General features: G+C 41.3%; 1 protein-coding gene across 3 annotated transcripts in view; it reads right to left on the bottom strand.

Annotated features, from left to right (window-relative positions):
- Positions 1 to 3,191: 3,191 nt before the first annotated feature.
- The window catches only part of LOC143670162 (zinc finger protein 449-like), a 94,225-nt gene continuing 69,875 nt past the window's right edge, over positions 3,192 to 27,541 (bottom strand). Inside the window, exons 1-5 of one of the 3 annotated variants that reach the window (XM_077144807.1) lie at positions 25,885 to 26,222; positions 23,608 to 23,696; positions 23,173 to 23,299; positions 6,203 to 6,322; positions 3,192 to 5,418 (exon numbers count right to left, since the gene is read on the bottom strand). In XM_077144807.1, the coding sequence (XP_077000922.1) occupies positions 4,814 to 5,418; positions 6,203 to 6,322; positions 23,173 to 23,299; positions 23,608 to 23,640 (885 nt within the window). In that variant the 5' untranslated portion in view covers positions 23,641 to 23,696; positions 25,885 to 26,222 and the 3' untranslated portion in view covers positions 3,192 to 4,813. Of the gene's footprint in view, positions 5,419 to 6,202; positions 6,323 to 23,172; positions 23,300 to 23,607; positions 23,697 to 25,884; positions 26,223 to 27,541 lie in introns of those variants that run through there. The other 2 variants (XM_077144808.1, XM_077144809.1) reach the window with 2 other exon arrangements.

The raw sequence follows: 27,541 nt of genomic DNA, 5'->3' as shown, positions 1-27,541 counted from the left end.
GTTAAAATCAAAGAATTCAATTAAAAAATGGCCAAAGAAATGAATAAATATTTCACCAGAGTGAACACTATGATGACATCTTTTCATAGGAAAGGATGACCAAATGATTAGTCATTAGAAAATGCAAATTAAAATCACATTGAGTTACTATTATACATTCACCTAGAAGAATGGATAAAATAAATGGTGGCAATAAGAAATGCTAGAAAATATGTACCGAACCTGGATCCCTCATACATTGCTGGGGAATGTGAAATTGTACAGTTGGATGAAAGTCAAAAGCATTCCAAAATATGAGAACACTGACAAAAATCATCAGAATCACCTTTTTCAGAATTTTGGAAATTAGCCAAAAGCTGGTAGTACTCCAGAGAGAGTTTGTTCAAGATAAACGACTGACTCTAGGAAATGATACCAAACTTTGTGGTGAAAATCCGTGGGTTGGCACCCCCTGGAGGGGGCAGCGTGGGTTTGAAACTCTGTTGCCTCATTCCCAGGAAACAGCAGGTATTTTACCTGTTCGTACCTTGGAAGAGCCCACCTGGATAGCTGTATTTATTTGACTTGATTCCGAGCCTGCAGATATGAACAGCTTTTTCCCTGGGGGCATTAGTTGAAAAATAGAGTCATTATAACTTTTATAAGACTTATAAATTACAGGAGAAATTGGGATCAGAAAAAGCTGCCTGTGGCAGAATTTTAACAGAGTCATGTACCAGGAAGGAAATAATGAAAAGAAAAAAACCCTCCCATATCTATACTGTATACTGTTGTCCCCGAGTCCTTTACCTCCCCATAGCTCTCTTTTACTCTTGGCTCTTTAACTTACCAGTTGTCTGTCCGTGGGTAAATACCTCTCCTTTCTTGACAAGTAACCCAGCACTTGCCTCCCCAGATTATTGTGGACATAAAGGGGAATTAAGAAGGCTGGTTGGTTGGCACAAGGCCTGTCAGAGGCTGTCAACAGCCTTTCATGGCCAATACAATGGGGAACTTTATGAGTTGGTGATTTTCACTAATGTAACTTCAACTTCACTCTTGGTCACATTTACCCAGGCCCCAGAAGGGCAGAGTTAACATTCGCAATTCTGCACCCAGCTTTCATATGAGGAAAGTCACTGAAGCTCTAGACAAGCAAATGGAACAAAATGTGTTCTTTCCAGTCCCTCTAAGCCACACTGGGTATCAATTCCCTTGATAGCTCAACTGCCTGCTAATTCCAGCTGCCTAGTGTGCTCGCCCTCCAGTTCATTAAAAGGCTTCGACTTAGAAAACTGTTTCTGTCCAACAGATGCCTCTGCGGTATTTTAAATGTGCTTTCTAAAAGTCTCAGGCAAGGCATGGGTGAGGCACATGCACACACCAGGGACTCCCTAACATATCCTCCTTCTGGCCTTCCACACTGACTGACACCCCATCCCCCACAATTACATTCGCTCCTTTGCTTGACTCCATTATCAGCTAAAATGGAATATTCGTGCTGGGTGTCAAGCACACACCAATGTCATCAGGTCATTAGGGACTTCCATCAATCAGATTCCAGCCCTGAATGAAAGTTGATTTTACAAGTAAACTGAGATGTTCCGAGCAGAGGCCAGTGGCTCAGCAGTAGAGGACCAGGTGTAGATTCAAAAGTGAGTGGCCCTGAGCATGCTGAAGGTGAGGGTCTCAAGCCAAACACTCAGCTCCCTGCTCATTGCCTTCAGCTCCTTACCTTCAGCTGGAAAGTCACCCTGATGCACAAGATTTCTCTCCTGCTTTCAGCCCTCTCTTCTTGTCAGAGGGAGCAGATTGTACTGATTAGTGGTATGTGATATGGTGTCAGCAAGATAATGCTCAGCAAGCTGGACTCAGCATATTAGCTGTGGAATTTGCAACAAATTGCTAGATATGCCATCATCTACCAACATGGGTTTAGATGATTAAGAGAGTATAGCACACTGACCTCGGCACATGCAAAGCCCTCAATAAATGGAAGTGAAATCAAAACATTTCCCAGGTCCAAATGTCCCTTGGGTCATTGCAATGCAAAAAAAAATAACCTTCTCATTTCATTTGTTTATGTTCATGAAAAGCAAGCATACAATTGCTTGTTTTATCATTTATCTTTAATTTTTCAGAAATTTGTATTTGGTGATCCCGGTTTGAAAATAGGTGTGACAAATACTCCCAAAATCTCACGTAATTCTCTTTCATTTCTTGCCTCTCTTTCGAAGGTGTTTAACACACCTTGCCCTTCTTGCAGTGTCTCTTTCCACAGGCCCCTTCATATGGGCCAGGCACCTCTCTGTACCACTTAAAGTTTCTCTGGGTGAATTAAGTGGCAAGGTGAACCAACACTATGTACTCCCTGCTCTGTGGAGGGTGACAGCTCAGAGACCCTCATGAAGCAGCAATCCCTGTTATTGGGGTAACTCTGGCTTTCTGGGACCATGGCTACATTAAAACAAATGCTCCTTCACATAGAGTTGGGCTGAGGGAACACACCACACAGCTGGCCAGCCTCCTCCATCAGCTCAGGGAACAGTGGAGAAGGACATTGCCAACACCATCTGAACCTTATAGATTCATTACTGGACTTCCATCACAATTTGAGGAAGCCTTCTGTGGCTATCACTGGCTGAGGTGGTGATGGAAGGGAGTTCTCTAAATAATAAATTACAAATCCTGGATTCTTGGGTGTCCTTTTAGTCACAAGATTACAGAGGTGTAGGATTCCAAACATTAGCCAGTGTAACCTGTGAGGAAATTTCCTGACCCTGGGAAAGGAAACAAACCAAATAGTTACAAAGAGTGGAAACGCAATATACTGATATTTATTGGATAGTAGCTGCACTTAAATGTGTTTAAATGTATTTTCATAGTACTTATTAGGTGTGTAGTGAGGTGAGTTCTGCATTTTGCAATATTTTTGAAATGGTCAGAATTATAATTGGGTATATCCGTGCAATGATCTAATTATGTTACCAGTTCCAACAACCATTCCACATGTTTCCTGATTCAATGCCATAAATATGTATTAATGCTTGGTACATATGGGACACTGCACTGGATGAAGAGATGAATAATAGATATTCTTTACCCTGTATAAATCCAATTACATGTGTTTATGATACAGATGGAGGTAACAGAGAAAATAGCATTGCATGTAACCTTACCAGGTAAAATCATCCATAAATACAGCACCATGATTGCAGGATGAAATTGATTTTGACTTGGGGTGGGGACAGGAGTTGATTGCAGTGCTTGTTGCCACAGTTCAGAGAAGCAGCTTTAAGTTGTTCAAATAATGAGTGAGATTGAAGCAGAAGGAGCAAATACAATTCCACTTTTATTAAAGAATTTCAGATATAGGACAGTTTACACATGCATTCTAAGGCACTGTTCTTGTTTGAGTGCAGGTCCATAAGAGAGAAAGGAGAGTCCATACATTCAGTATTTTTCATTGTTACATTCAGACTCCTCACTTGCTACATGCTTATTGCACTCTATGAGTGTTTTTACTTATTGACAGCTTTATCTGACAAAGAGAGATGTTCCCTTACTGCAGGAATTTTTGTATTTTTAATGTGATATAAGAAAGTTGATATAAGGAGCAATGTGTGTATTTGTTGTTAAATAAAATAAATTGGCTGCTATGAACAAACCCTTCTCTGAGAAATAACAGGGACTTTGTAAACAGTCAAAAATAAAAGTGGGGGTAATGCGAGGTTAGTTCACTGGTAGAATTCTTGCCTGCCATGAGGGAGACCCAGGTTCGATTCCCAGTCAAGCAAACAAACAAACAACAGATACACAAAAATTCAACAAATGGTACTGCAATAACAGGATACTCACATGGAAAAATAATGAAATGTGTCCATACCATGTAGCATACAAAAATAAATAAATAAACGTGGGGGCCTTCTGAAAAAAGAGAAAATACCCTGGAAAAGTTGCAATTTAAGCAGCAATTAGAAATAATCTGGTTTTGACTAAGTAGAAATAGGCAAATAAACGGCAATAACCAGTCTATCATCTTTCCCTCCTTTGTAAGACCCTCCTTTATAATAAGATACTTAAATGTCAACCAATTATTGTAATTTCTCCTTTGGGAATCCCCTAATTTTCTTTATAAACTAATGTAACTTGCTAACTACATTGAGACTTTTACTTTGGTCTGAGTTCTCCCTGCTCGAGAAATTTCTCTATCAATAAACCTATTATTGGTGACTCCAATTGTTTTGATGGTGTATTATTATAATAAAATTCAAAGAGGTTGAGAATCACTGGAAAACCTACAAATCATCTTACTTTGTGAACCTCATCTTAAAGTGATAATGTATGTTAGCTAAAAGATGTATATATGTGTTTAAAGAATTTTTCATGACACCCATTGTGGCAACTGGAGATCACTAGGCTTGGAAGAAACAAGTCTATACTGATGGCTATAGAAATATTTTTAAGTCATTGTATTCCAAGGAACATTTGCATAATACAAGTTCTGTGGGTTATTACTTGGTATACCTGAAACAGGATTCTGGAATCATATAAAATTTGAAAACACTGAGACCAATAGTGTAGTTTTTGTTCCTTCACTAAATATGCAGATGTGAACTGTGACTCTACAAAGGGTACATCTATAGCATAAAGAATTCCAAAACTTATTTTCAGATCATATTTCATAACTGTTTCATGACATACATTTTGGCAGACACAGAATTACAGAATGGGTAAAACTGAAAAAGCACCGAGAGACAAATGATTGATACATGTTCTCTGGTGCAAAGTAAGAGCCATCCGTTTAATAAAACTTTTCCCACAACTGTGACATCTATGAGGTTGTTTCATCTGTATGAGTTTTGAGATGTCTTTTAAGACTTGATACATAACAAAATTTTTTTCCACATTTGGGGCACGAATAAGTTTCTACTTCAGAATGGGTTCCCTGGTGACTGTTAAGGTAAGATCGCCTAGTGAATCGCTTTTTACATATAGTACATTCATAGGGTCTCTCCCCTGTGTGAACCCGATGGTGTCTATAAAGGTCGGAAATATGAAGGAAGCTTTTCTCGCATCCATGGCACTTGTGAGGTCCCTCTCCTGAATGAATTCTCTGGTGCCCAGCGAGTTGTGAATTATGAGCAAAACATTTACCACACTGAGAACAGCAGTAAGATCTCCCTACTGGGCTATGGGGCATAGGGTTGAGAGGTTCTTCCAGGATGGCGCGCTCAGGTTTCTCTCCTAAAGTGTGGTTCTGAGCATTTTCAAACCTTATTAAATCTGTCTTTTTCACCTCTAGGAAGTCTTCCCATTGATTTAACTGCTCACAATTTTTCTGTAACATGGAACCATAGAGCACATTCCCCTCTAAAGTATTCTCCAGTGTTTCCTTCTTTGAAGTATCTCCTTCATTTTCTCTCTCTCTATCAAAACCTAAGATAAGAAACAGAGATTGCAGATGTCACTGTGTTCGAAGGAGAATAGACAATGAGTTGCTACATAAATTAACCAAGGATGCCCTCTATGTAGTGTCCTTGTGCGTGGTTTAGCTCATCACAGCAGCCTGGGTCCATTAGTTAGTCCAGAAAATCCCTGTCATCACCAAACTCAAATTCGTGCTATCCAGTTGTTTCAAAAACAGCAAAAAAAGAGCCATTTTTTAGCCATTTACAGTAGACTTGCTTTGCATATCTCATGAAATTTCGCCCAGTATCTGCTAGCAGTTGATAAGACCTTGCATTTTTAAGATCCCATGATGCTATGATGCTTCAGCCTCCTTGGAGCTCTCTGCCCCAAAGGCTCCCTACAGTGTTGACTCTGCACCATTGCCTAGACAAGTAAGCACACCCCACTCCCTTTATCTTCTCCCCTAGGAGTTTGGGGGTCTTCCTTTGCTCTGTTCCCCCTATGATGGATCCCTTGTGCTGTTGGCCTCTGGAAAGTTTCCAGCTGTGAACCCACCCCGCCCACTGTAAATATGCCAAAGCATCGGCCCAAATAAATAGCTTTTGTGTTACTGCAATCCAGCAATCAAAACTTTTCAGTGGTTAACTCTGATATCCTCAAACTCGAGTTCACTACATGAGTGAACAGGAAGAGTAATAGTAAACCACTAGTGGGAAAACAGAAACTCCAAGTGGAAACCCAAATCTTTATCCTGACGAAGACTGGATTTTTCTTTTATGTTTTCTCTAGCATTGAATAAACAACTTCTTACCTATTTCAGAAGCAAGTAAGTATTTCGCTTCTTTGGGATCCTGTAATTCCTTCACCCATGGCTCTTCTCTGTGCCCCAATGGGAAGTGCAGGTCAGGCTTCGGTATTGAATATTCTGGCCCTAAGAAAGATGGAAGCATGACAGTTTGAATTCTCAGAAGTTTTTCTGGAGTTCAGGCTGGTTTCTTGGGAAAAAAACGGCCTTTTAATATCTAGTTCTATCTCAATGATTATTACTTCACCTGGAGCCACTGATAGGGTTTTCTTTTTTGTTAACATAAGAAAAGTAAAATGAGGGGAAGAAGAGTTTGTGCTCAATTCAAGGCTATCCTCCTCTAATCTATGGAGCAAGAGTGACTCAACTATGTGGTGAAATCAATTTATTAAATTACTTCTTTATCTATTTTAATAATAAAATTATTTAGGTTAGAGCCACACCATGAAGTAAAGCTTCCTGGGGTTTGGGCACATACAATCTGAGAACTATCTATTATTGAGTATCAAGTGAAGAGAGAGGTAAAAGTAAGTTTGAAGCTGCTGACTGCGATAATTTTGTTTAAAATATTTTCAGATTAAAATGGTAATTGAACTGGTATGGCAACCTACAAAAACAGACTTTACATGTTTGTTTCAGCTGAAGCCTAGAAGTGAGTTATATTGAAATTAACCCAAATAACTATCAAACAGTATTTATAACTGACAATCTAAATACAAGGAAAAATTTCTACCACTCACTTTCCCCATTTGTCCTATTGCCCCTCTCCTCATTGATACCAGTTGAATCTTGCATCCTCTTTTCCATATCCCTTCCTCATCTAATGTTTAGTGTTCTGCAATAAATGTGGGTTGGAAAATACTGATTTGAGATCTAAATGTAGGAAAATGGTTAAATGTTAAATTAATGGAATAACATTAGCAAGTTGGTTTGGCGAACATAAATCCAAAGGAAAATATTAATATCATAACATGATATCAAAATATAGAAAGTGGAGTAAAACACCTTATTTTATATTTTCATGAAGAAAAGAAATATATGTAGATTAAGAAAAATAAAATTCATTTCAAATAAAATGCTCTTTAAATTCACTATTCTGTTTATGTTTGGATTTCAAAGCTAAAGGTGGGATGATAGAGTAATATGGCACAGGTAAAATAAAACTGGAGGTTAGAGATTAAAGGAAAGCTGTGTCAAGCAAAACTAGGAGGAAATTGAAATTTGAGAGAGTGGAAAGTAGCAAAGGCTTAGGTTGGCAGAAGTCTGGAGGATCAGGCTATCCTAAAATGAGAGACAGGAAAATTAGAGTTCAGAATGTCTGGAACTATTCATATGGCAATTCCCATCCCATATAGCATGAACTTGAAACTAATGATGCTGTAGGATTTCAGAAAATGTCAGTTTGAAATCCAGGGCCAAACAACTGCCTTTTGGGTAAAAGGGAAGCTATAAGAGAATATCAAGGATTAAAAGCATCCCTAGAGGCAGAACTCAGTACCCATGAGAACTAAGACTAGGAGAATTAGTTCCAGGTAGCTGTGTCTCATGGACTTCCCATAACGATTTGACCTCGAGTCCAACTGCTATGATCTGCCCAAGACGAAATAAAAGAGACCTAAGTAACTTTATTTCCTTGGTTCCAGTATTATACTCCTTGGGTGCCAGCTGTCAAAGACCCTGGTCCAAGTTGGGTGCATCAAGACACTTCCCACACACAGGATGCAAGAACCTGTGCTCAAACTTGAGCTTCTCCATAGACGTTAACTTAATGGACTTCTTAATTATGTAAAACTTCCTCCCTGCTGTTATGAGTAACATTCAGATCCACGGGCCTCAGATGCATTTAACCTCCACTTCCTAGACTATGAAAACTCTACTTCTGCACCTATCACGCACTTTCACTCCCTAACCTTATTCTCACAGTCCATGTCAGCTAAGCTGCTTCCTGTTCTGCACTGCCCCGCCTGCCAACCTTTTAAACTCAGTTCCCAAATGCTATTGTTATACAATGAATAAAATACCATCATTTTAATAGCACATTAAAAACTTGTTTTCAAATATTAGCTCTATTTCTGTCTGCTAACATGGTGAGAACAGCCATGCCTCTTGACACATGGAAAGATTACAGTTTGGTGATACTCTGTAAGCAAAGGTGAATGGAAATTGACAGTCTTATATACTATGGTAGCAGGGTAAATTGGTACAATGATTTTGGAGAACAATTTGACAATATCCATTATATTTTTAAAATGTATGCCTACTAACTAATGGATCCTGCTTCCAGAAAATTATCCTATCAACATACACACTTAAAAGGATGCTTATTGAATGTTTTATAGATTGGCTCCAGGGTTTTTGGGACAACACTGAATGGCAGTCAGAAAACAGGCCCCCTTAGCCTACTTCTGTTGGTGGGGCTCTTCTCAGCAGACTCAGTGGCAGCCAGCCTGTGTAGTCACAGTAACCATGGGACTGTGAATATCACAGAAGTGGAAGAAAGCTATTGCTGATGGCAGGTAAAAAAGGGTCCTACAGGTGAAAACCTGAGTCCGTTTCCTGAAACTCAATCACGTCTTATGTCTTTCCCTCAGAATTCAGTTTTCAAGTGATGATAATGTGTTGCGCTGGATGTTAAACTCATCTTGAGGCTATAGCCAAAAGATTCATCATAGGTACAGTCTATGTGACCTAAGGAAGACATTATTAAATGAAGAAATAATATGTAAAGGCTAGTAGGGACATGGAAGCATAGAGCACATGATGATTTTAAATATGCCTCCAAATGCCTCTCTTCCAGAGGTAGAGTTTAATTTTTCTCCCTTTACAGGGAGTTTCAACGGCAAAACTGATGGTGTATGACTAATCATAAAAGGCAATGTGGCCTCTTCCTGGATCACTCACTCTGGAGGAGGCCAGTTAACATGTGAGCATACTCAAGCAGCCTGTGGAAAGGCCCATGTAGCAAGGAACTGAGGCCTGCCAACAGGCGAGGGCTGAGCCATCTTGAAAGCAGATCCTCCAGCCTGAGTAAAGCCTTTAGATGACTAAAGCCCCTGCTAACATTCTGGCAGCACATGGGAGACTCCAAAGCAGAAATACCAAGTAAAACTACTCCTGAGTTCCTCAATCTCTGACACTGGGAGATAATAAATGCTTTGCTTTAAGCTGCCAAATTGTGGGGGTAATTTGTTATGCAGAAATAGATAACTAATACAAGGAAGAGAGAAGTAATTTGAGGTTAACTAAGATGGTACTTCTGTGATTAAACTTATTTCCACCCACACACAGGAGATGACTTTTATTATAGCTCCATTTAAAAAATCTATGCCATATTATCTTCACTGTGCAAAGAAATGCCATTATTATGATGGTATGATGGTAGATGGGTTGGAAATTAGCTTATGGTATTCTATTTGGAATAGCAGCATAGGATGAAAAATTTTAAGTTAAAAGGATATTCTGATACTTTGTACACAGTATTTTTTTGCTCTATAGTTTGCTATACATTTTCATCTCTCATATATTTCATCACCAAAAGCTATCAACTTTGACAATTTGCATACAATTTCCTAGTGAAACCTTACCAATTAAAAAAAAACTATGGCAACTGGAAACGTTCCAACTGTGGTACACTAATTTTGAACTACACATTTTCAAAAATAAGCATGATATATTCCATATATATAGGAGTATATACTTCTATTTATAACTGTAGACATTTTAATATTATTGCATCCTCTAGTATCTAGAAGTGTCTGGCTAAAATTCAAACACTTTTTTGAGTTTATGCCTTTCTTGGAACCTGTCCATTACAGAAAAGATATTCTTCCCAGGTTGCATAGCATTCAGCTCAACTCCTTCCCCTAATCAGCTATTTCCACTAGTCAAATTTATTTTTTATTAATCACCTTTTGTAGGCCTTCTGCTAGGAAGCACTGTAAACTCTAATACATTTTTCTTCATTTCTGATATTTCCATTACCAGATTTATTAAGTTTTCATCCCACAATATTTTCAAGATTCTATTTCTAGAATGCATATAGTTCCTTTAGACAAGGAAGACAATGATAATGCTATTTTAATATTATAACCAAATATCATATGATCTCAGACTTTGACTTCTGACATCTATGTTTATCCTCTTTTTAAAGACTATTTCAGTATTTTCCCAAACTGTAGCCTCTTATTTTACAACAGCTTCCTTGAAAATTTCCTCTATTAAAATGTTTTGATTATCTCCATTGGCTCCTTTTACACTGACAAGCTTCTAACTGTGGCGAAAAATTTTCACAAACGACTGTTCACATGATTCCATCCAGTAACATATTTCTTTACACGATGACTTTACCCAAAGAAAAGGAGTAATGTTAGGTTTTTAATTCATCACTAGATATTTATTCATTATAAATGAATAAATTCATGTGTTTATTAATAGAAGATGTTTCCCAAATTCAAAAGGTATTTTCACTTTAGTTCAATTTTTGATAGACACACACACATACACTCACACACACAATATGTGAGTGTGTGTGTGTACATATATATCAAACAACCTTAATATCTGCTGGTAGGTCATATATTACAAGCTTTAATATACAATCAGGAGACAGGCCAAGATGGAAGTGTAGGGAGGTAGGGAGGTGTGGAATTTAGTCAGTCCTCTAGAGCAGGTAGTAAATAGCAAGAAAATGTCTGGAACAACTGTTTGGGGGACATCCGTGACTGAACACACATTGTACACCAGCCTGGAATGGGTGGAAGGGCTGAGATCACAGCACAGAACTGTAAGTAAAACCCCAAACTGCAGAGGCTGATGCACCTCCACCACTGGCACAGGAGGCTCTGTTGGAGACACTGCTATCAGGAGCAAGACAAGGTAGCTCAACCAAGCTTCAATTACCATTTTAATGAACAAATCTGGACTGTTGAATACAAGCTCCAAACACAGATAAACACAGAACAAGCAGAAAAGAAGATCTTTCCCAGCAAGGAGGAGGTGGGGCTGACAGGAAAACAAAGACAAACAAAAAACGGAGTCTTCTGGAGTTGGCTGGGCTCAGAATACTGGAAAAGGGCTGTTTCCCAAGAAAAGGGGCACAAAGAGGCAGTACCAACTTCCGCTCTTGACTCACGAACCTTGGGGGCTGGGGACTGGCTCTGAAAATGGATTTCTTCTTCTTTTTTCCTTTGCATGGGCAGGCACTGGGAATTTTTTTTCTTTTTTTTTAAAAACTATTATAAATAGCTCTCTAGAGAAAGCCTCAGGCATTTTCAATTGTCAGCACTGAATCAGGCAAGAATAGAGTTAAGATAGGTCTGAGAAGCAAAGTAAGAGTCAAGTGAAGAAGATAATTTCCCAAAGGGCGTATCATCCCCCAAGAAAAGAGGGGCAGGGCCAAGTTCAAGTGGTGGCCCTCATTCAGAGAATTCAGATCCCAGGGACTGGAAAACAGAAACAGCTTAAGCCTGCCTTCAACCTCAGCCTCTGTCTCAACCACAACCCTGGCAGGGAGAGGGTCTGTTGGGAACCAAGGCATTGCACCACTTTAAGCCAGTGGGAAGCTGAGGGCTTACAAGTGACACCTGTAAGACAGGATAGGAAAACCACAGAGTCTAGAGGCCCCAAAGGAAAGACTGACAACCTGCTGGGTCTAATTGTCAGAGAAATACTGATACTGAATATAACCTCGTCATGAGACCTGGGCCTCTCTGGTGTGGGGAAATCTGATTGGAGTCCATCATATCTGGGGAGACCCTGCTCAAAAAGAAGATTGCTTTTAGGCAGGGAAAGAATAAGAAAAAACAAGAGGTGAAAAATTCTGATCAGTTAAACAGAAGCTATGCTAGAGATCTAGAACAAGTTGAACTGAATGTCCGAGAACAGATAGAGACCAAAGCCAGCCAAGTAGAAAAACCTAGGTAAAAGAGTGAAAATGACATCCAGAATAAACTAATAAAGGAAATTAGATGCCTAGTCATCAACAAAAAATTATGTCACACTAGGAAAAAAGAAGATATGGCCCAGTCAAAGGAATAAACCAACACTTCCAATGTGATACAGGAGTTGAAACAATTAAAGATGCTCAAGCAGACATGCTAAAATCAAATCAATAAGTTGAGGGAAGCTATGGCAAAAAAAATGAAGAATATAAAGAAGACATTGGGTGACCAAAAAGAAGAACTTGAAATTTTGAGAAAAACAAATTATTGGAATGAAAGGCATAACAGAAGAGATGAAAAAACAATGGAGAATTACAACAGATTTGATGTGGCAGAAGATAGAATTAGTGAACTAGAGGACAGGGCATTAGAAATCCTACAGAGAGAAAAATTGATAGGGAAAATAATGAAAAAATAGAGCAGGGTTTCAGGGAATTGAATGGAAACATGAAGCACACGAATATACATGGTATTGATGTCCCAAAAGGAGAAGAGAAGGGAAAAGGAGCAGAAAGAATAATGGAAGAAATAATCATTAATATTTCCTATCTCTTATGAAAGACCTAAAATTACAAATCCAAGAAGTGCAGTGAACCCCAAACATAATAGATCTGAATAGACATATTCCAAGACTTACCAATCAGAATGTCAAATGTCAGAAAGAGAGAATTTTGAAAGCAGCAAGAGAAAAGCGATCCATCATATACAAAGGAAGGTCAATAAGACCATGTATGGATTTCTTAGCAGAAACCATGGAGGAAAGAAGACAGTGTTATGATATATTTCAGATACTGAAGGAGAAAAACTCCCAACCGAGAATTCTATACCTGGAAAAGCTGTCCTACAAAGATGAGGGAGAGTTAAAAATATTTTCAGACAAACAGGCACTGAGAGAATTTGTGAACAAGAGACCTGCTCTACAAGAAATACTAAAGAGAGTACTACAGGTAGATAGGGGAAAGAGGATTGGAGAGGAGTGCAGAAATGAAGACTATCAGTAAGGGGGGGGAGGGAGGGAGAAAGAGAGAGAGAAAGAAAGAGAGGTGACATATAAAATCCAAAAGACTAAAAAGAAAATACTGCCTTTACAGTAACAACATTAAATGTTAATTGATAAAACTCCCCAATCAAAAGACAAAGACTGTTTGTTTCCCAGCCCAGGCACACACACACACGCAAAAAAGACATAGACTGGCAGAATGGAATAAAAAACAGGACCCAGAATGAGCTTCCAAGATGGTGGCTTAGTGAGGTATGGAATATAGTTCGTCCTCCAGAGGAGCTAGTAAGTAGCCAAGAACGGTATATATCAACTGCTGGGGCCACATCAGTGAGCAGACATGCAGCGTACACCAGTCTGGACAAGGTGGACCAGCTGAGATCCCACCTAAAGTGCAGAGGCTGGCACCCCCCCCCCCCGGCTGGTTCCCAGAGGGGAAAGGAAAGGGACTTCACTAGCAGCAGGGGCTGAGCTCAACCAAGCTTCAATTGTGGAATTAACAAATTCTGACTACTGAAAATATGCCTCCAGCTCAGATAAACCTCAAATAAGAGCTAAAGGTACTAGTTTTTGCCCCAGCGCAGAGGGGGCAGGGCTGATGGGAAAAAAACTAACAAACAGATTTTTTTAGGATCAGACAGCACAAAATATTTGAAAAGGAGTGGAACCTAAAAAAAAAAAGAGGGGCACATGGGACCTGGAGATGCATGGAGCAACATACTAACTTAAGTTCTTGATTAGCAAGCAGAGGAATGGGGATCCTACTCTGAAAAGGATTTGTTTTGCTTTGTTTCTACTGCTCAACTGAACATTCGATAGGCTCCAAGGCTTCTCAGGCTCCAACTGCCCCAGGCAAGGGCAGAATTAAGCTTGTCTGAGAGACAAAGAGGCTGGTCATGTGAAAGGAGTTAATTCCCTGGAAGCTGTGTCTTCCCCAGGAGAGGGGTAAGGCCCAGCTCAGATGGATCCCTCCCTCAAGAAATTCAGACCCAAGGGACTGGAAAACTGAAGCAATTAAAGCTTACAACCTCTCCTCTGTCTCAACCACACCTACTGGCAGGAAGTGTCTGCTGAAGTGAAAGGTACCACATCACTTTATGCTGGTGGGACCCACAGGTAGACAAGCACCACATACTGGGCAGGACAGGAAAAACACACAGTCTAGAGGCTTCATAAGAAAGTCTGTCGACTTGCTGGGTCTCACCCTCAGGGAAAACTGATGCAGGTGATGCTTTCCTCCTGAGAGGAGGCCAGTCTGGTCTGGTTAAATCTGACTGGGGGCTATAATATCTAAGTAGACCCTCCTAAGAAAAAAAAAAAAAGGTTCCATACAGGCAGGGCAAGAAACAAGAAAACAAAAACGGAAAAATTCTGGTCCATTAAAAAAAACCTATGCTAGAGGTCTAGAATAAGCTGAAATGAATGTCAAAGAAAAGATAGAGAACAAAGTCATTCACCAAGAAAATCCTTGGGAAAAGAGTGAAAACAATCTCCAGAATAAACTAATTAAGGAAATTAAATGTCTAGATGCCACCAAAAAATAACAAGTCATACTAGGAAAATTGAAGATATGACCTGGTCAAGGGAACAAGCAAAAAATTCAAATGAGATACAGTAGTTGAAAAAACTAATTCAGATGTTTGAACAGATGTGGAAAATATCATCAAAAATCAAATCTAAGAATTGAGGGAGGATATAAAGAAGGCAATGGGCAAACAAAAAGAAGAAATCCAAAGTCTGAAAAAACAAATCACAGAACTCGTGGGAATGAAAGGCACAGGTAGAAGAGATGAAAAAACAATGGAAACCTACAATGTTAGATTTCTAGAGGTAGAAGAAAGGATCCGTGAATTGGAGGATGGGATGTCCGAAATATAACAAGCAAAATAAAATATAGGGAAAAGAACGGAAAAATATAAGCAGGGACTCATATGAAAAATATGAGCTAAAGGTACTAGCTTTTGCCCCAGCGCAGAGGGGGCAGGGCTGATGGGAAAAAAATTAACAAACAGATTTTTTAAGGATCAGACAGCACAAAATATTTGAAAAGGACTGGATCCTGAAAAACAAAAAAGGCATGAAGTGCAAGAATATATGTGTTGTGGGTGTCCTAGAAGGAGAAGAGAAGGGAAAAGGAGGAGAAAGAATAATGGAGGAAATTATCACTGAAAATTTCCCAACTCTTATGAAAGACTTAAAATTAAAGATCCAAGAAGTGCAGTGAACCCCAAAAAGAACATATCCAAATAGACATACTCCAAGACACTTACTAGTCAGAATGTCAGATGTCAAAGAGAAAGAGAGAATTTTGAAAGCAGCAAGAGAAAAGCAATCCATCACATAGAAGGGAAGCCCAATAAGACTATGCATAGTTTTCTCAACAGAAACCATGGAGATGAGAAGACAGTTGTTGGTATATTTAAGATTCTAAAAGAGAAAAACTGCCAACCAAGAATTCTATATCCAGCAAAATTGTTCTTTAAAAATGAGGGGGAAATTAAAATATTTTCAGATAAAAAGTCATTGAGAGAATTTGTGACCAAGAGATCATCTCTGCAAGAAATACTAAAGGGGGCACTAGAGGTAGATAGGAAAAGAGAGGAGAGAGATATGTGGAGAAGAGTGTAGAAATGAAAATTATCAGTAAAGGTAAAAAGAGAAAAATTAGATATGACATATAAAATCCAAAGGCAAAATAGTAGAAGAAAGTACTGCCTTTATAGTAATAATACTAAATGTTAATGGATTAAACTCCGAATCAAAAGACACAGACTGGCAGAATGGATTAAAAAACAGGACCCATCTCTACGCTGTCTACAGGAGATGCATTTTAGACCCAAGGACAAATATAGGTTGAAAGAGAAAGATTGTGAAAATATATTTCATGCAAACAATAATCAGAAAACAGCAGGAGCAGTTATACTAATATCCAACAAATTAGACTTCAAATGTAAAACAATTTAAAAAGACAAAGAAGGGCACAAAGTATTAATAAAGGGAACAATTCAGCAAGAACACATAACAATCAGAAATACTTATGCACCAAGCCATAGTGCTCCAAAATATATGAGGGAAACACTGAAAAGAGAAATAGACACATCTACCATAATAGTTGGAGACATCAATTCCCCACTTTCATCAATGGACAGAACATCTAGACAGAGGATCAATAAAGAAACAGAGAATTTGAATAACACAGCAAATGAACTAGACTTAACAGTTATTGATAGACTGTTACCCTTCACAACAGCAGGATGCACATTTTTCTTAAGTGCTCGTGGATCATTCTCAAGGATAAACCATATGCTGGGTCAAAAAGTAAGTCTCCATTAATTTAAAAAGTTTGAAATCATATAAAACACTTTCTCAGATCATAAAGGAATGAAGTTGGAAATTAATAACAGGCAGAGGGCCAGAAAATTCACAAATATATGGAGGGTCAACAATACCTCTTAAACAACCAGTGGGTCAAGGAAGAAATTACAGGAGAAATCAGTAAATATCTCGAGGCAAATGAAAATGAAAATACAACATATCAAAATATTTGGGATGCAGCAGAGGTAGTGCTAAGAGAGAAATTTACTGCCTTGAATGCCTATATCAAACAAGAAGAAAGAGTAAAAATCGAGGAATCAAGTCTTCATTTCGAAGAACTAGAGAAACAACAGCAAACTAACCCCAAAGTAAGCAAAAGGAAAGGAATAACGAAGATTAGAGCAGAAATAAATGAAATTGAGAACATGAAAACAATAGAGAAAATCAACAAAACCAGAAGTTGGCTCTTTGAGAAAATCAATAAAATCAATGGATCCTTAGCAAGAGTGACAAAAAGAAGAGAGAGGATGCAAATAAATAAAATCAGAAATGGAAGAGGAGACATAACCACTGACCCCAAAGAAATAAAGGAGGGAATGAGAGAATACTATGAACAACTTTATGCTAATAAACTAGACAAAGCAGATGAAATGGACAACTTTCTAGAAAGGCATGAACAACCAACATTGACTTGAGAAGAAATAGACGACCTCAACAAACCAATCACAAGTAAAGAAATTGAATCAGTCATTAAGAAGTTCCCAAAACGAAAAATCCAGGACCAGATGGCTTCACATGTGAATTACATCAAGCATTCAAGAAATAATTAGTACCAATCTTGCCCAAACTCTTCAAAAAAATGGAAGAGGAGGGAAGGCTACCTAACTCATTCTATGAAGTGAACATCACCCTCATTCCAAAGCAAGACAAAGATACTACAAGAAAAGAAGATTACAGACCAAACTCTCTAATGAATACAGATGCAAAAATCCTCAACAAAATTCTTACAAATCGAATCCACAACACTTTAGAAGAATTATACACCATAACCAAGATGGATTCATCCCAGGTATGCAAGGATGGTTCAACATAAGAAAATCAATTAATGTAATATGCCATATCAACAAAAGAAAGTAGAAAAACCATAGGATAATCTCAATTGATGCAGAAAAGGCATTTGACAAAATTCAACATCCTTTCTTGGTGAAAACACTTCAAAGGAATAGGAATAGAAGGGAAGTTCCTCAACATGATAAAGGGAATATATGAAAAACCCACAGCTAGCATCATCCTCAATGGGGAAAGACTGCAAGCTTTCCCCCTAAGGTCAGGAACAACACAAGGATATCCACTGTCACAACTGTTATTCAACATTGTGTTGGAAGTTCTAGCCAGAGCAATTAGACAAGAAAAATAAATGCAAGGCATCAAAATTGGAAAGGAAGAAGTAAAACTCTCATGGGTTGCAAATGATATGATACTACATGTGGAAAACCTCGAAAACTCCACAGCAAAACTATGAGTGCTAATAAATGAGTATAGCAAAGTGGCAGGTTGCAAGATCAACACTCAAAAATCTGTAGTGTTGGGACTTCCGGAGAAGATGGTGGCTTAGTAAGACGCGCGGGTCTTAGTTCCTCCTCCAGAACAGCTATTAGGGAAGTAGAAACGATACAGAACAGCTCCCAGAGCCATGACAGAGACAAAGAAGACAGTGTACCCCATCCTGGAATGGCTGACTGGCTGGGAGAACCCGCTCCAGTGAGATCGCCGAGGGGCGCGGGCTTCCCCAGGCCGGGGTGGCAGTCGGCCGGAGTCCCTCCATCCCTCCTTCCTGGGCCGGCTGGGAGAATTGGACAGGTGGTCCCCTCAAGCTGCGGTGGCTGGCGCCCCCCCGACGCGAGGCCCCCCCAGGACCAGCTGGGAAAATTGAATCGGAGATCCCCAAGCCACGGAGAACAGCGACTGGGGTCCCTTCCAAACACGTGGCTTCCTGGTCCGGCTAGGAACGGTGGATAGGCACATCCCCAAGCAGTGGCGGCTGGCGCCTGCCCACCACGCTTGGCGCCCCGGGCCAGCTGGGAAATTTGGACAGGTGCTCCCACAAGCCGCGGAGGCCGGCGCTCCCCCACCATGCTTGGCACCCCGGGAAGGCTGGGAAATTTGGACAGGCGTTCCCCAAAGCCGCGGAGGCCGGCGACCCTCCCCGAGCGCAGATCCCCAGGCCGGCTGGAAGATTCAGATTGGCACTTCCCCAAGCTGCTTCAGCTGGCAACCCCCACCTCCCCACAGCGAGTGTTTTCCAAAGTTAAAGGAGCCACAGCATCTTTCACTGGTGGGACCCGCAGGCAGATGAGCGCCACGAGTGCCACCTACTGGGAAGGAAAAGAAAAACAGAGCCCAGAGATTTCTCAGAAAAATCTTTCAACCTGCTGGGTCTCACACCCAAGGAAATCTGATTAAATGCCCAGACGCCAGCAGAAGATAACGGATCACGCTCAGAAAATTGAAAATATGGCCCAAAGGAACAAACCAATAGTTCAAATGAGATACAGGAGCTGAAACAACTAATGCTGAATATACGAACAGAAATGGAAAACCTCTTCAAATACGAAATCAATAAATTGAGGGAGGACATGAAGAAGACATGGGCTGAACAAAAAGAAGAAATAGAAAAACTGAAAAAACAAATCACAGAACTTATGGGAGTGAAGGACAAAGTAGAAAAGATGGAAAAAACAATGGATACCTACAATGGCAGATTTAAAGAGACAGAAGCTAGAATTAGTGAATTGGAGAATGGAACATCTGAATTCCAAAAAGAAACAGAAACTATAGGGAAAAGAATGGAAAAATTTGAACAGGGGATCAGGGAACTGAAGGACAATATGAACCAGACAAATATACGTTTTGTGGGTGTCCCAGAAGGAGAAGAGAAGGGAAAAGGAGGAGAAAAACTAATGGAAGAAATTATCACTGAAAATTTCCCAACTCTTATGAAAGACCTAAAATTACAGATCCAAGAAGTGCAGCGCACCCCAAAGAGATTAGATCCAAATAGGCATTCTCCAAGACACTTACTAGTTAGAATGTCAGAGGTCAAAGAGAAAGAGAGGATCTTGAAAGAAGCAAGAGAAAAACAATCCATCACATACAAGGGAAACCCAATAAGACAATGTGTAGATTTCTCAGCAGAAACCATGGAAGCTAGAAGACAGTGGGATGATATATTTAAATTACTAAAAGAGAAAAACTGCCAACCAAGACTCCTATATCCAGCAAAATTGTCCTTCAAAAATGAGGGAGAAATTAAAACATTCTCAAACAAAAATTCACTTAGAGAATTTGAGACCAAGAGACCAGCTCTGCAAGAAATACTAAAGGGAGCACTAGAGTCAGATACGAAAGGACAGAAGAGAGAGGTATGGAGAAGAGTGTAGAAAGAAGGAAAAACAGATGTGATATATATAACACAAAAGGCAAAATTGTAGAGGAAAACATTATCCAAACAATAATAACACCAAATGTTAATGGACTGAATTCCCCAAAAAAAGACATAGACTGGCAGAATGGATTAAAAAACAGGATCCTTCGATATGCTGTCTACAGGAAACACATCTTAGACCCAAAGATAAACATAGGTTGAAAGTGAAAGGTTGGGAAAAGATATTTCATGCAAATAGCAACCAGAAAAGAGGAGGAGTAGCTATACTAATATCCAAAAAAATAGACTTCAAACGTAAAACAGTCAAAAGAGACAAAGAAGGACACTATCTACTAATAAAAGGAACAATTAATCAAGAAGACATAACAATCATAAATATTTATGCACCGAACCAGAATGCCCGAAAATACGTGAGGAATACAGTGCAAACTGAAAAGGGAAATAGACACATATACCATAATAGCTGGAGACTTCAATTCACCACTCTCATCAATGGACAGGATATCTAGACAGGGGATCAATAATTTATAGGAAAGACTGATATCTAATCCCATCCAGACAAGATGGCACAGACCCGATTCTCTCAGCACATCCCTGAGAAGCACTACCGGAAATACTGTAAAGAAGTCAAACTACAACCAGAGGAGAAATCTTTTAAAATCTTAAAGCTGGTAAAGGAGGGTCAACTGGTTTGGAACCCCAGCACGGCAAGAGTAATGTGGCACCAACTAACATGAAGAAGACACCCCAGATCCAGTGTTTTCTGATACTTAGCAATGCCCGAGAACACCACCCCAGTATGATTTTGCTTGCCCGGAACAAAAGGGAATCGTTCTGAAAACATCAACCAAGCCTGAAACCTTTGGACCAGCAGGCCAACCTGGAGGCCAGCCCACAGAAACGGTCAGATGTACTCTCCTTCTACACTGGGTCTGAGACACCCAATGTAGGAAACTTTTACCACATTTCTGACTTTGAAAGGATGTCTCTCCTGGGTGAATTTCTATGATGAATTTATAGATTCATGAATTTATAGACGGTTTACGCTAAGAGTGGAACTTTTCCCACACCAAAAACATCTGTATTGTTTATCATATTAGTGATATGCGTGGGTTTTCTCTTCAGTGTGAATACGCTGGTGCTTAATGAGGGCAGACCTAATTCTGAAGTTTTCCCTACATTCCTAGGTATTTAAAACATTTCTCTCCCATAAAACTGCTCTTGTGATGGCCATAAGATTCTGAAGCTCTCATTTATAAACTCATTCATTCTTTTGTCCCTTGGCAAATCTTGATGGGGTTTTACAACACTCCGTGCGTACTCCTTTGACTCTTCTTTTTCGGGGAGCATTTACTCTGGCCTGCACAGATACTACTTTGTCATGTGGTGCTTGTAATTCTAATACTGGCACATCATTCCCGGTGTCACTTCTGAGTTTTAACCCTGTTGGAATAAACAGAAGAATCAGCCATGCCTGTTCCAGTACAAGAAAACCACAGGAATTGTGAGAATAGCGAGACTAATGTCATAATTTATAGGAAAGACTGATATCTAATCCCATCCAGACAAGATGGCACAGACCCAATTCTCTCAGCACATCCCTGATAAGCACTACCGGAAACGCTGTAAAGAAGTCAAACCACAACAAGAGGAGAAATCTTAAAACTGGTAAAGGAGGGTCAACTGGTTTGGAAACCCAGCACGGCAAGAGTAACGTAGCACCAACTAACATGAAGAAGACACTCCAGATCCAGTGTTTTCTGATACTTAGCAATGCCTGAGAACACCACCGCAGTATGATTTTGCTTGCCCGGAACAAAAGGGAATCATTGTGAAAACATCAACCAAGCCTGAAACCTTTGGACCAGCAGGCCAACCTGGAGGCCAGCCCACAGAAAAGGTCAGATGTACTCTCCTTCTACACTGGGTCTGAGACACCCAATGTAGGAGATTGTCCTGTAAACTCTCAGAACTAGTGAATGGATCCCAGAGACCTTGAGGCCTGAGATTCCCAACCCAGCACAGGGGACAAAGTCATGGCAAAGGCTCTAACAAGAGGCCCAGCCACAAGCTGTGGCTCAACCCAGGAAGACTTTTTTTTCCCCTTCAGGTGTAGGTCTCGCCTTATCCACTGAGAGGCATCCAGGTGCCGGGACGGGGGAAAAAATCTTCGACCCCCAACCTTACACAGAACGTACAAGGACCAGAGGGAACAGCAGTAGAAACAGTGAAAACAAGAAGGTCAATATTAACACCACAGAGGCACTGAAACAATTAAACTGTCCTCTGCACCATGGCCCAAGGTCGTGGGAAGGAACTTGCATGCTCTGCTAAAACAGGGTGTCTGCAACTGTAAATTTACATCATACACGAATCCAAGAACGACATCACTTGGGTGAGCATAGTTATCCTGGCCAAATGGAATAAAACTGGAAATCTATAACAGAAAAGCGAGGGCAAACGTCGCTATAAATTCGAAAAGGGAGAAATACACTTCCAGGTAATCTGTAATTCAAACAGGACATCACAATGACATTAAAACATACAGAGAAGAGAAAGAAAACAAAAGTATAATATACGAAAATATGGAGAAAGTACCTAGAGCCATGCTTAGAAAGAAACGTACTGTCTTAAATGTCCACATTAGAAAGGAGGGAGGCCCCACTGAACTACGTTCTTACAACAATAAACTAGAACAAGCAAGCAAAAAACCTAACGGTAACAGAAGTAAGGAGAGATCACAATATAAGTCAAAAACGAGAGGAAATGAATGAAACCAAAGACTTTCTTTTGGCAGAACAAAATCAATAAAATCAATAAACTTTGAACCAAAATAAAAAAATAGAGAGGGTACAAATCAAAAGTAACATGAAAAAAATGGAAGATATCACTACAATTTCTATTAAGAAAAGAATAATAAGGGATTACTACAAACAGATTTATCCTCACATGTTTGATAAGTTAGACGAAATGGGCCAATTCCTCAGAAATTCCCAACTACGAGAATTCCACTAGTATGAAATAGATAACCTCAACATCAGCGTACATATTAAAGAAATTTAATTTACAATTGACAAGGTCCTGGAAAAGAAATCCCCATGCTCACATGGTGTCCTTGGCAAATTCTTCAAAGCCTTAAAGAATTAAATCCAATTTTATACAACTTTTATAAAACATAGAAGGGGAGACGACCTGATACATACAGGATTTCTATGCTGAACGTTACAATTCTAAGAAGTAAACAAAGATGACCTCAAAGGGAAAGGGGCATGGTTACCTAGAGAGGCGATGGTCTCATGGACTTCTCGCATGACACCAATGTAGAGAACCTTCTGAGCGGGGTTCAGTATCTTCCACTCTTCCCGGGTAAAATATATGGCCACATCTTCAAATGTCAACGATTTCTAAAGAAGAGAATGGACTTTAGTGCAGGACCTCCCTCTCCCATAACAGTCCCGTCACCTGTCTCTAGTATGTGAAAGGCCAGAAAACTGAAGGAAGTATGTCAAGGATTTCCAAGACAAAGAGAAAGCAGAAAAGAAGGATCCAAAGGGATGCGTAAGCAGCCTGGGAGATCTTCATTCTCGTGATGACAATCCTAGCTGTCCAGGAGAGACCATGTGGAAGTAACAACGAACTTGCCTGAGAGCACCTGCTGAGCACAGGCAATTTCAAATGCTGATAAGGGAATGAACTGGAAAGTATTGCTCACCTGGGACTCAGGCAAGGTGCAATGCCATTCCATCTTTAACTGGTTGGTGCTCCTCTGTTCAGAAAGGGCCAGGATCAGTTCAGAAAGCCCTGCAGGAGATGCAAAAGAGCTTGAGGAAATTCCTCTCTTTTTTGTTCATGAACATCTTGAACTGATTTCTACAACAGAGAACATCCAGACACTTTCAGTAAAGGTGGTACATCTTCACACGTGTGTGTGTAGTGCCCAGAAGTGTCCATCTCATTGGACATAAGAACCAAATATCTATCAACCCATAGAAATGAATCCCCCGTTGGCTCTTTCCCTTTTTCTCCCGAAAGTAACTAATTAATGCAAATACAATATTTGTACCTATCATGACCTGAAACGTTCTGTGATTTGGGCAAGATTTAGAGGTGTTTGAAAATGAAGAACTGATGCCTACAGTGGAAAGTAGGAAATGCGGGACACTTTTCCTTTTATTGCTTTGTTTCCAGGGGCACCCCTCTATTCCTATTCTATCTCTTGGGGTATTTCTGATCCCAATTCTTCATCTCACTTTTAAGGACAGGGTGTCTGCAAAACTTCCTGATAGGGCTTATCTTCTCCAATATACTAAGGAGCAGGTTATATGGTGTTAAGTTGTGTGGCTTGGGTATTTTGGGATCCTCACCAATCTCCTGTTGCTGGACCCCTGTACTCCCACCTTGGAGATGTCATAATTGACAACATGGCTGAGCACACACAAAACACCCACGACATTCAAGCTGAACCAAATACTACCACCGCGCCAAGGAGCTGATCATTCTAAGGAAGCTCCTCACCTCTTTCTCCTGCAGGTTCTGTTTCTTTGTGAGGATTTGGGTCCAGCTTTTCCCGCTCTAGTCTGTATATATTCCAAATTTCTTCGTCCTGTTGCACACCCACTGGTTGGAACTTTGCCTTATGCCTCTTGAACCCAGGGACCTCTGCTGCTACCCCCAAGGGCACTGCCTGCATTCCCAGCTCATGGACCGTACCCTAGAAACAATCCTCATCTTCATTACCACAAAGCCACATTTGGTTTTGGAATGGTGGTGGAGGGGAAACACATTACAGTCCACAGTTGGGAAATGTGAGGCACTAAAGGAAGTAACTAAAAAACAGAAGACACACCAAGCCACCATTTCCCCACAAAGGTCTATACTCACAAACTGCGGAAATTGGCATAAAGTGAAGCAAACTGTGGAGAACGCCAGACCTGCCACCTGCTGCCCCACCTCTGGGCCCTCAGCCACAGCTCAGCCCCCTAGCAGGCAGAAAGCAATTATTTTTTCTATGGCCATGATCAACCCTGCCGGAAGTTTAGAAACATGTGAACTGACACTCATTGGGTATAAGAGGAGCAGTGAGTTCATGCAACTATTTATTTCTGTACTTCTTAGAACAACTTCCAAATGTCAGTGGGCACAACGGGTTTAAAGGAATGTCTGGTTCCTTGATGCCCACAGCAGCTTTAGAGCTATACGGATACTTTCCATGGTTTTGTATAAGCGTAGGCTGATGTCTCTGAGTCTGAAGTGACGTGTTGTGTCATGATACCATAAGCCAGGGTTAAGGAAATGTTTCTTCAGCTGCAGCGATAGATATTATTGATGCTTACCCCTTCCCGCACTCACCTCACTCCCGCCAACCCACGGGGTTACTCTTCCTCTACATGGAAACTCGAGTATCGCCCATAGGCACGCTGCAGGCAGGCAGCCTCCGAGTGTGTATCAGCCACACCCCCGGGTTCTATCTGCTCATAGGGTAGACTGAGGTTGCCTCAGGAGGTTAGAAGTGAGGCAGGTGCCTGGGTACCTGCTTGGGAAGACAGATCCACTGGCACTCAGGCCGAACGCCACCGTGCAATGACGGTGCCACCGTCCATGAATGATGATGCCACCCACTGAAAATAAATGATTGAGTCCCGCACAGCCCCCATCCCCGCCACACTGCTGCCCCAGAGGCTGCCAAGGACGAGGTCCACCCCCATCTTCAGTGTTCTCTGAGAGAACTCAAAGAGAAAGTTTCCTCAGACAGTCTGTCCCGGCTTCCGTGGGGACCACGTCCCCTTTCCTCAGTCTCCACTACAAAGTTCACCCCCTCCCCTCTTGTGTGGGGAGCGATGCTGTGCGCCCTGCCCCTCTCTGGGAGTCCGTATCCCAGACCCACCGGTTCTGGCGAGCCCAGTGCCCAGGGTGAGGCAGCACACGTGCCTTGGTGAATCCGGCCTCAGCCGACCCCTCCCTCCCTACCGGGGATCCTGCTTCGAATCACCTTTCTTGGGTCGAGATTAAAGGAACTGATTCGTTGTCGGGGCCTTGGTGGCAGCTGCTGCCTTCCGTCTGCTCGTGGAGTCTCAGTGCAGCAGATGAGGAACCACCCTGAGGCTCCTTCACCTCCTTCGGAAAGGGTCTCCAGGCCCTCCTACAGCTAGAGGAGGCCTGGACACTGCTCTTTCCGTAGAAGACTGCGAGAATAGCGACGCTAGGGTTGCAGGCTCCTAGCCCGGCCCTGAAACCTACAGTGCGTCCACACTGTCCTGGCCAGGCGAAGAGCAGCGACGGGAGGCGTGAAGTTCCAGCATCCTCCTGGGCCAGTGCCAGTCCCCGGATGTTGTGGGTCCCGCGAGAAAACATGGGCTGGTTGGGAGGGGCCTCCCCGCCACTGCGCGTGCGCACTGTGCCTTTCGGTGGTATTGGAGAGCAGGAGCTGCCCCCCACCTCCCACCCCCCACCCCGATCTCCATCTCCTCCTCGAGGCAGATTGGGGGACGTGAGACCCCTCCTGAGAGCATGACTGTCATCACCCCTCTCCAGGAAAAAAAATCATAAACACCGAAACCCTTGCCCTGCTAACTTGCAAAACTATCCATTGAAGGTGACACCTGCTAACCCATTTTCCAGGTTTTCTTCACCCCTCTGTGGTGATACACGTTTCCACGTCCCTTATCTTAAAACCCCCACCTCCTTATGTATATTCATAAGAAGCTCCTTGCAAGTCAAATTCCTGTTTTAAGAACCAGCTCTAAGTAGCCTTAGCCACGCAGGAGGACATAAATACTAATTACAACCCTGATCTGAAAGTTACCTTTGCTTCATTACAATCATTAAAATCATGCCGGTAGGAGGGATTTAACTGCCATATGTGTAACATGTGTCACATATAGAAGCAGGATTTTGCATGACTTAGCCCTGCCCATGCTCTCCTAGAAACTGTTCATGATATTTTCCTCTCTTCACCCTGTTCCTTGCCCTGCCCCCAAGCCAACTCTCAAATTAGGAGACAAAAACCCATATGCTTAGCAGCTGGGGGAGACTGATCTGAGGGCCACCTCCAGGCTCCTTGCTTTGGCAACTTCGTAGAGAACCTCATTCTCTCCCCGAAATCGTGGCGTCACGTGTTAGTTTTTGTGCACATTGGGCAGAAGGGCCGGTTACGGCGGCCACGATTTTGGCGACCGTGAAGGGGCTGGGCAGTTTAGAGACCCAAGTGCGAAGCTCTACGGCCCTGTGTGGCAGACCCTTCCAGCCTTGTGTGGTCCCCTAGACTACTTCATCTAGAGGCTCGACCACTTCATTCCCACGACTTCGTTGTCCATTTGCGCAACTCTATTTCGCCAGTGAAATTGTTTCAGGAAAGGATGTCTTTGGGTGAGTTAATCTTTCATCTTGATCTGGTGTTCATAGAGTCCCCATCTCACTAGGAATTGGGAAGTCGCACCTCTCCTGACTTGTCGGGACATAACTAGGATTGTGGGTTCAAGTCCCACCTTAGTGCGGTCTGACTGTCTGCTTAACAGTATGGACTGCTCTATTACTTCAGTTGGCCATGGGATCTAGCCCTGCTGATCCTGAGTGTTGATTCCTGTGTGTTTCCAATCCCTTTTCCAAGAGGGTGTCCACGCTGTTAAGAAACTGCTACGTTAAACCGT

Source organism: Tamandua tetradactyla, chromosome X, assembly GCF_023851605.1.
Source record: "Tamandua tetradactyla isolate mTamTet1 chromosome X, mTamTet1.pri, whole genome shotgun sequence".
Classification (NCBI taxonomy): domain Eukaryota; kingdom Metazoa; phylum Chordata; class Mammalia; order Pilosa; family Myrmecophagidae; genus Tamandua; species Tamandua tetradactyla.
This window is presented reverse-complemented; position numbering and strand designations above follow the sequence as displayed.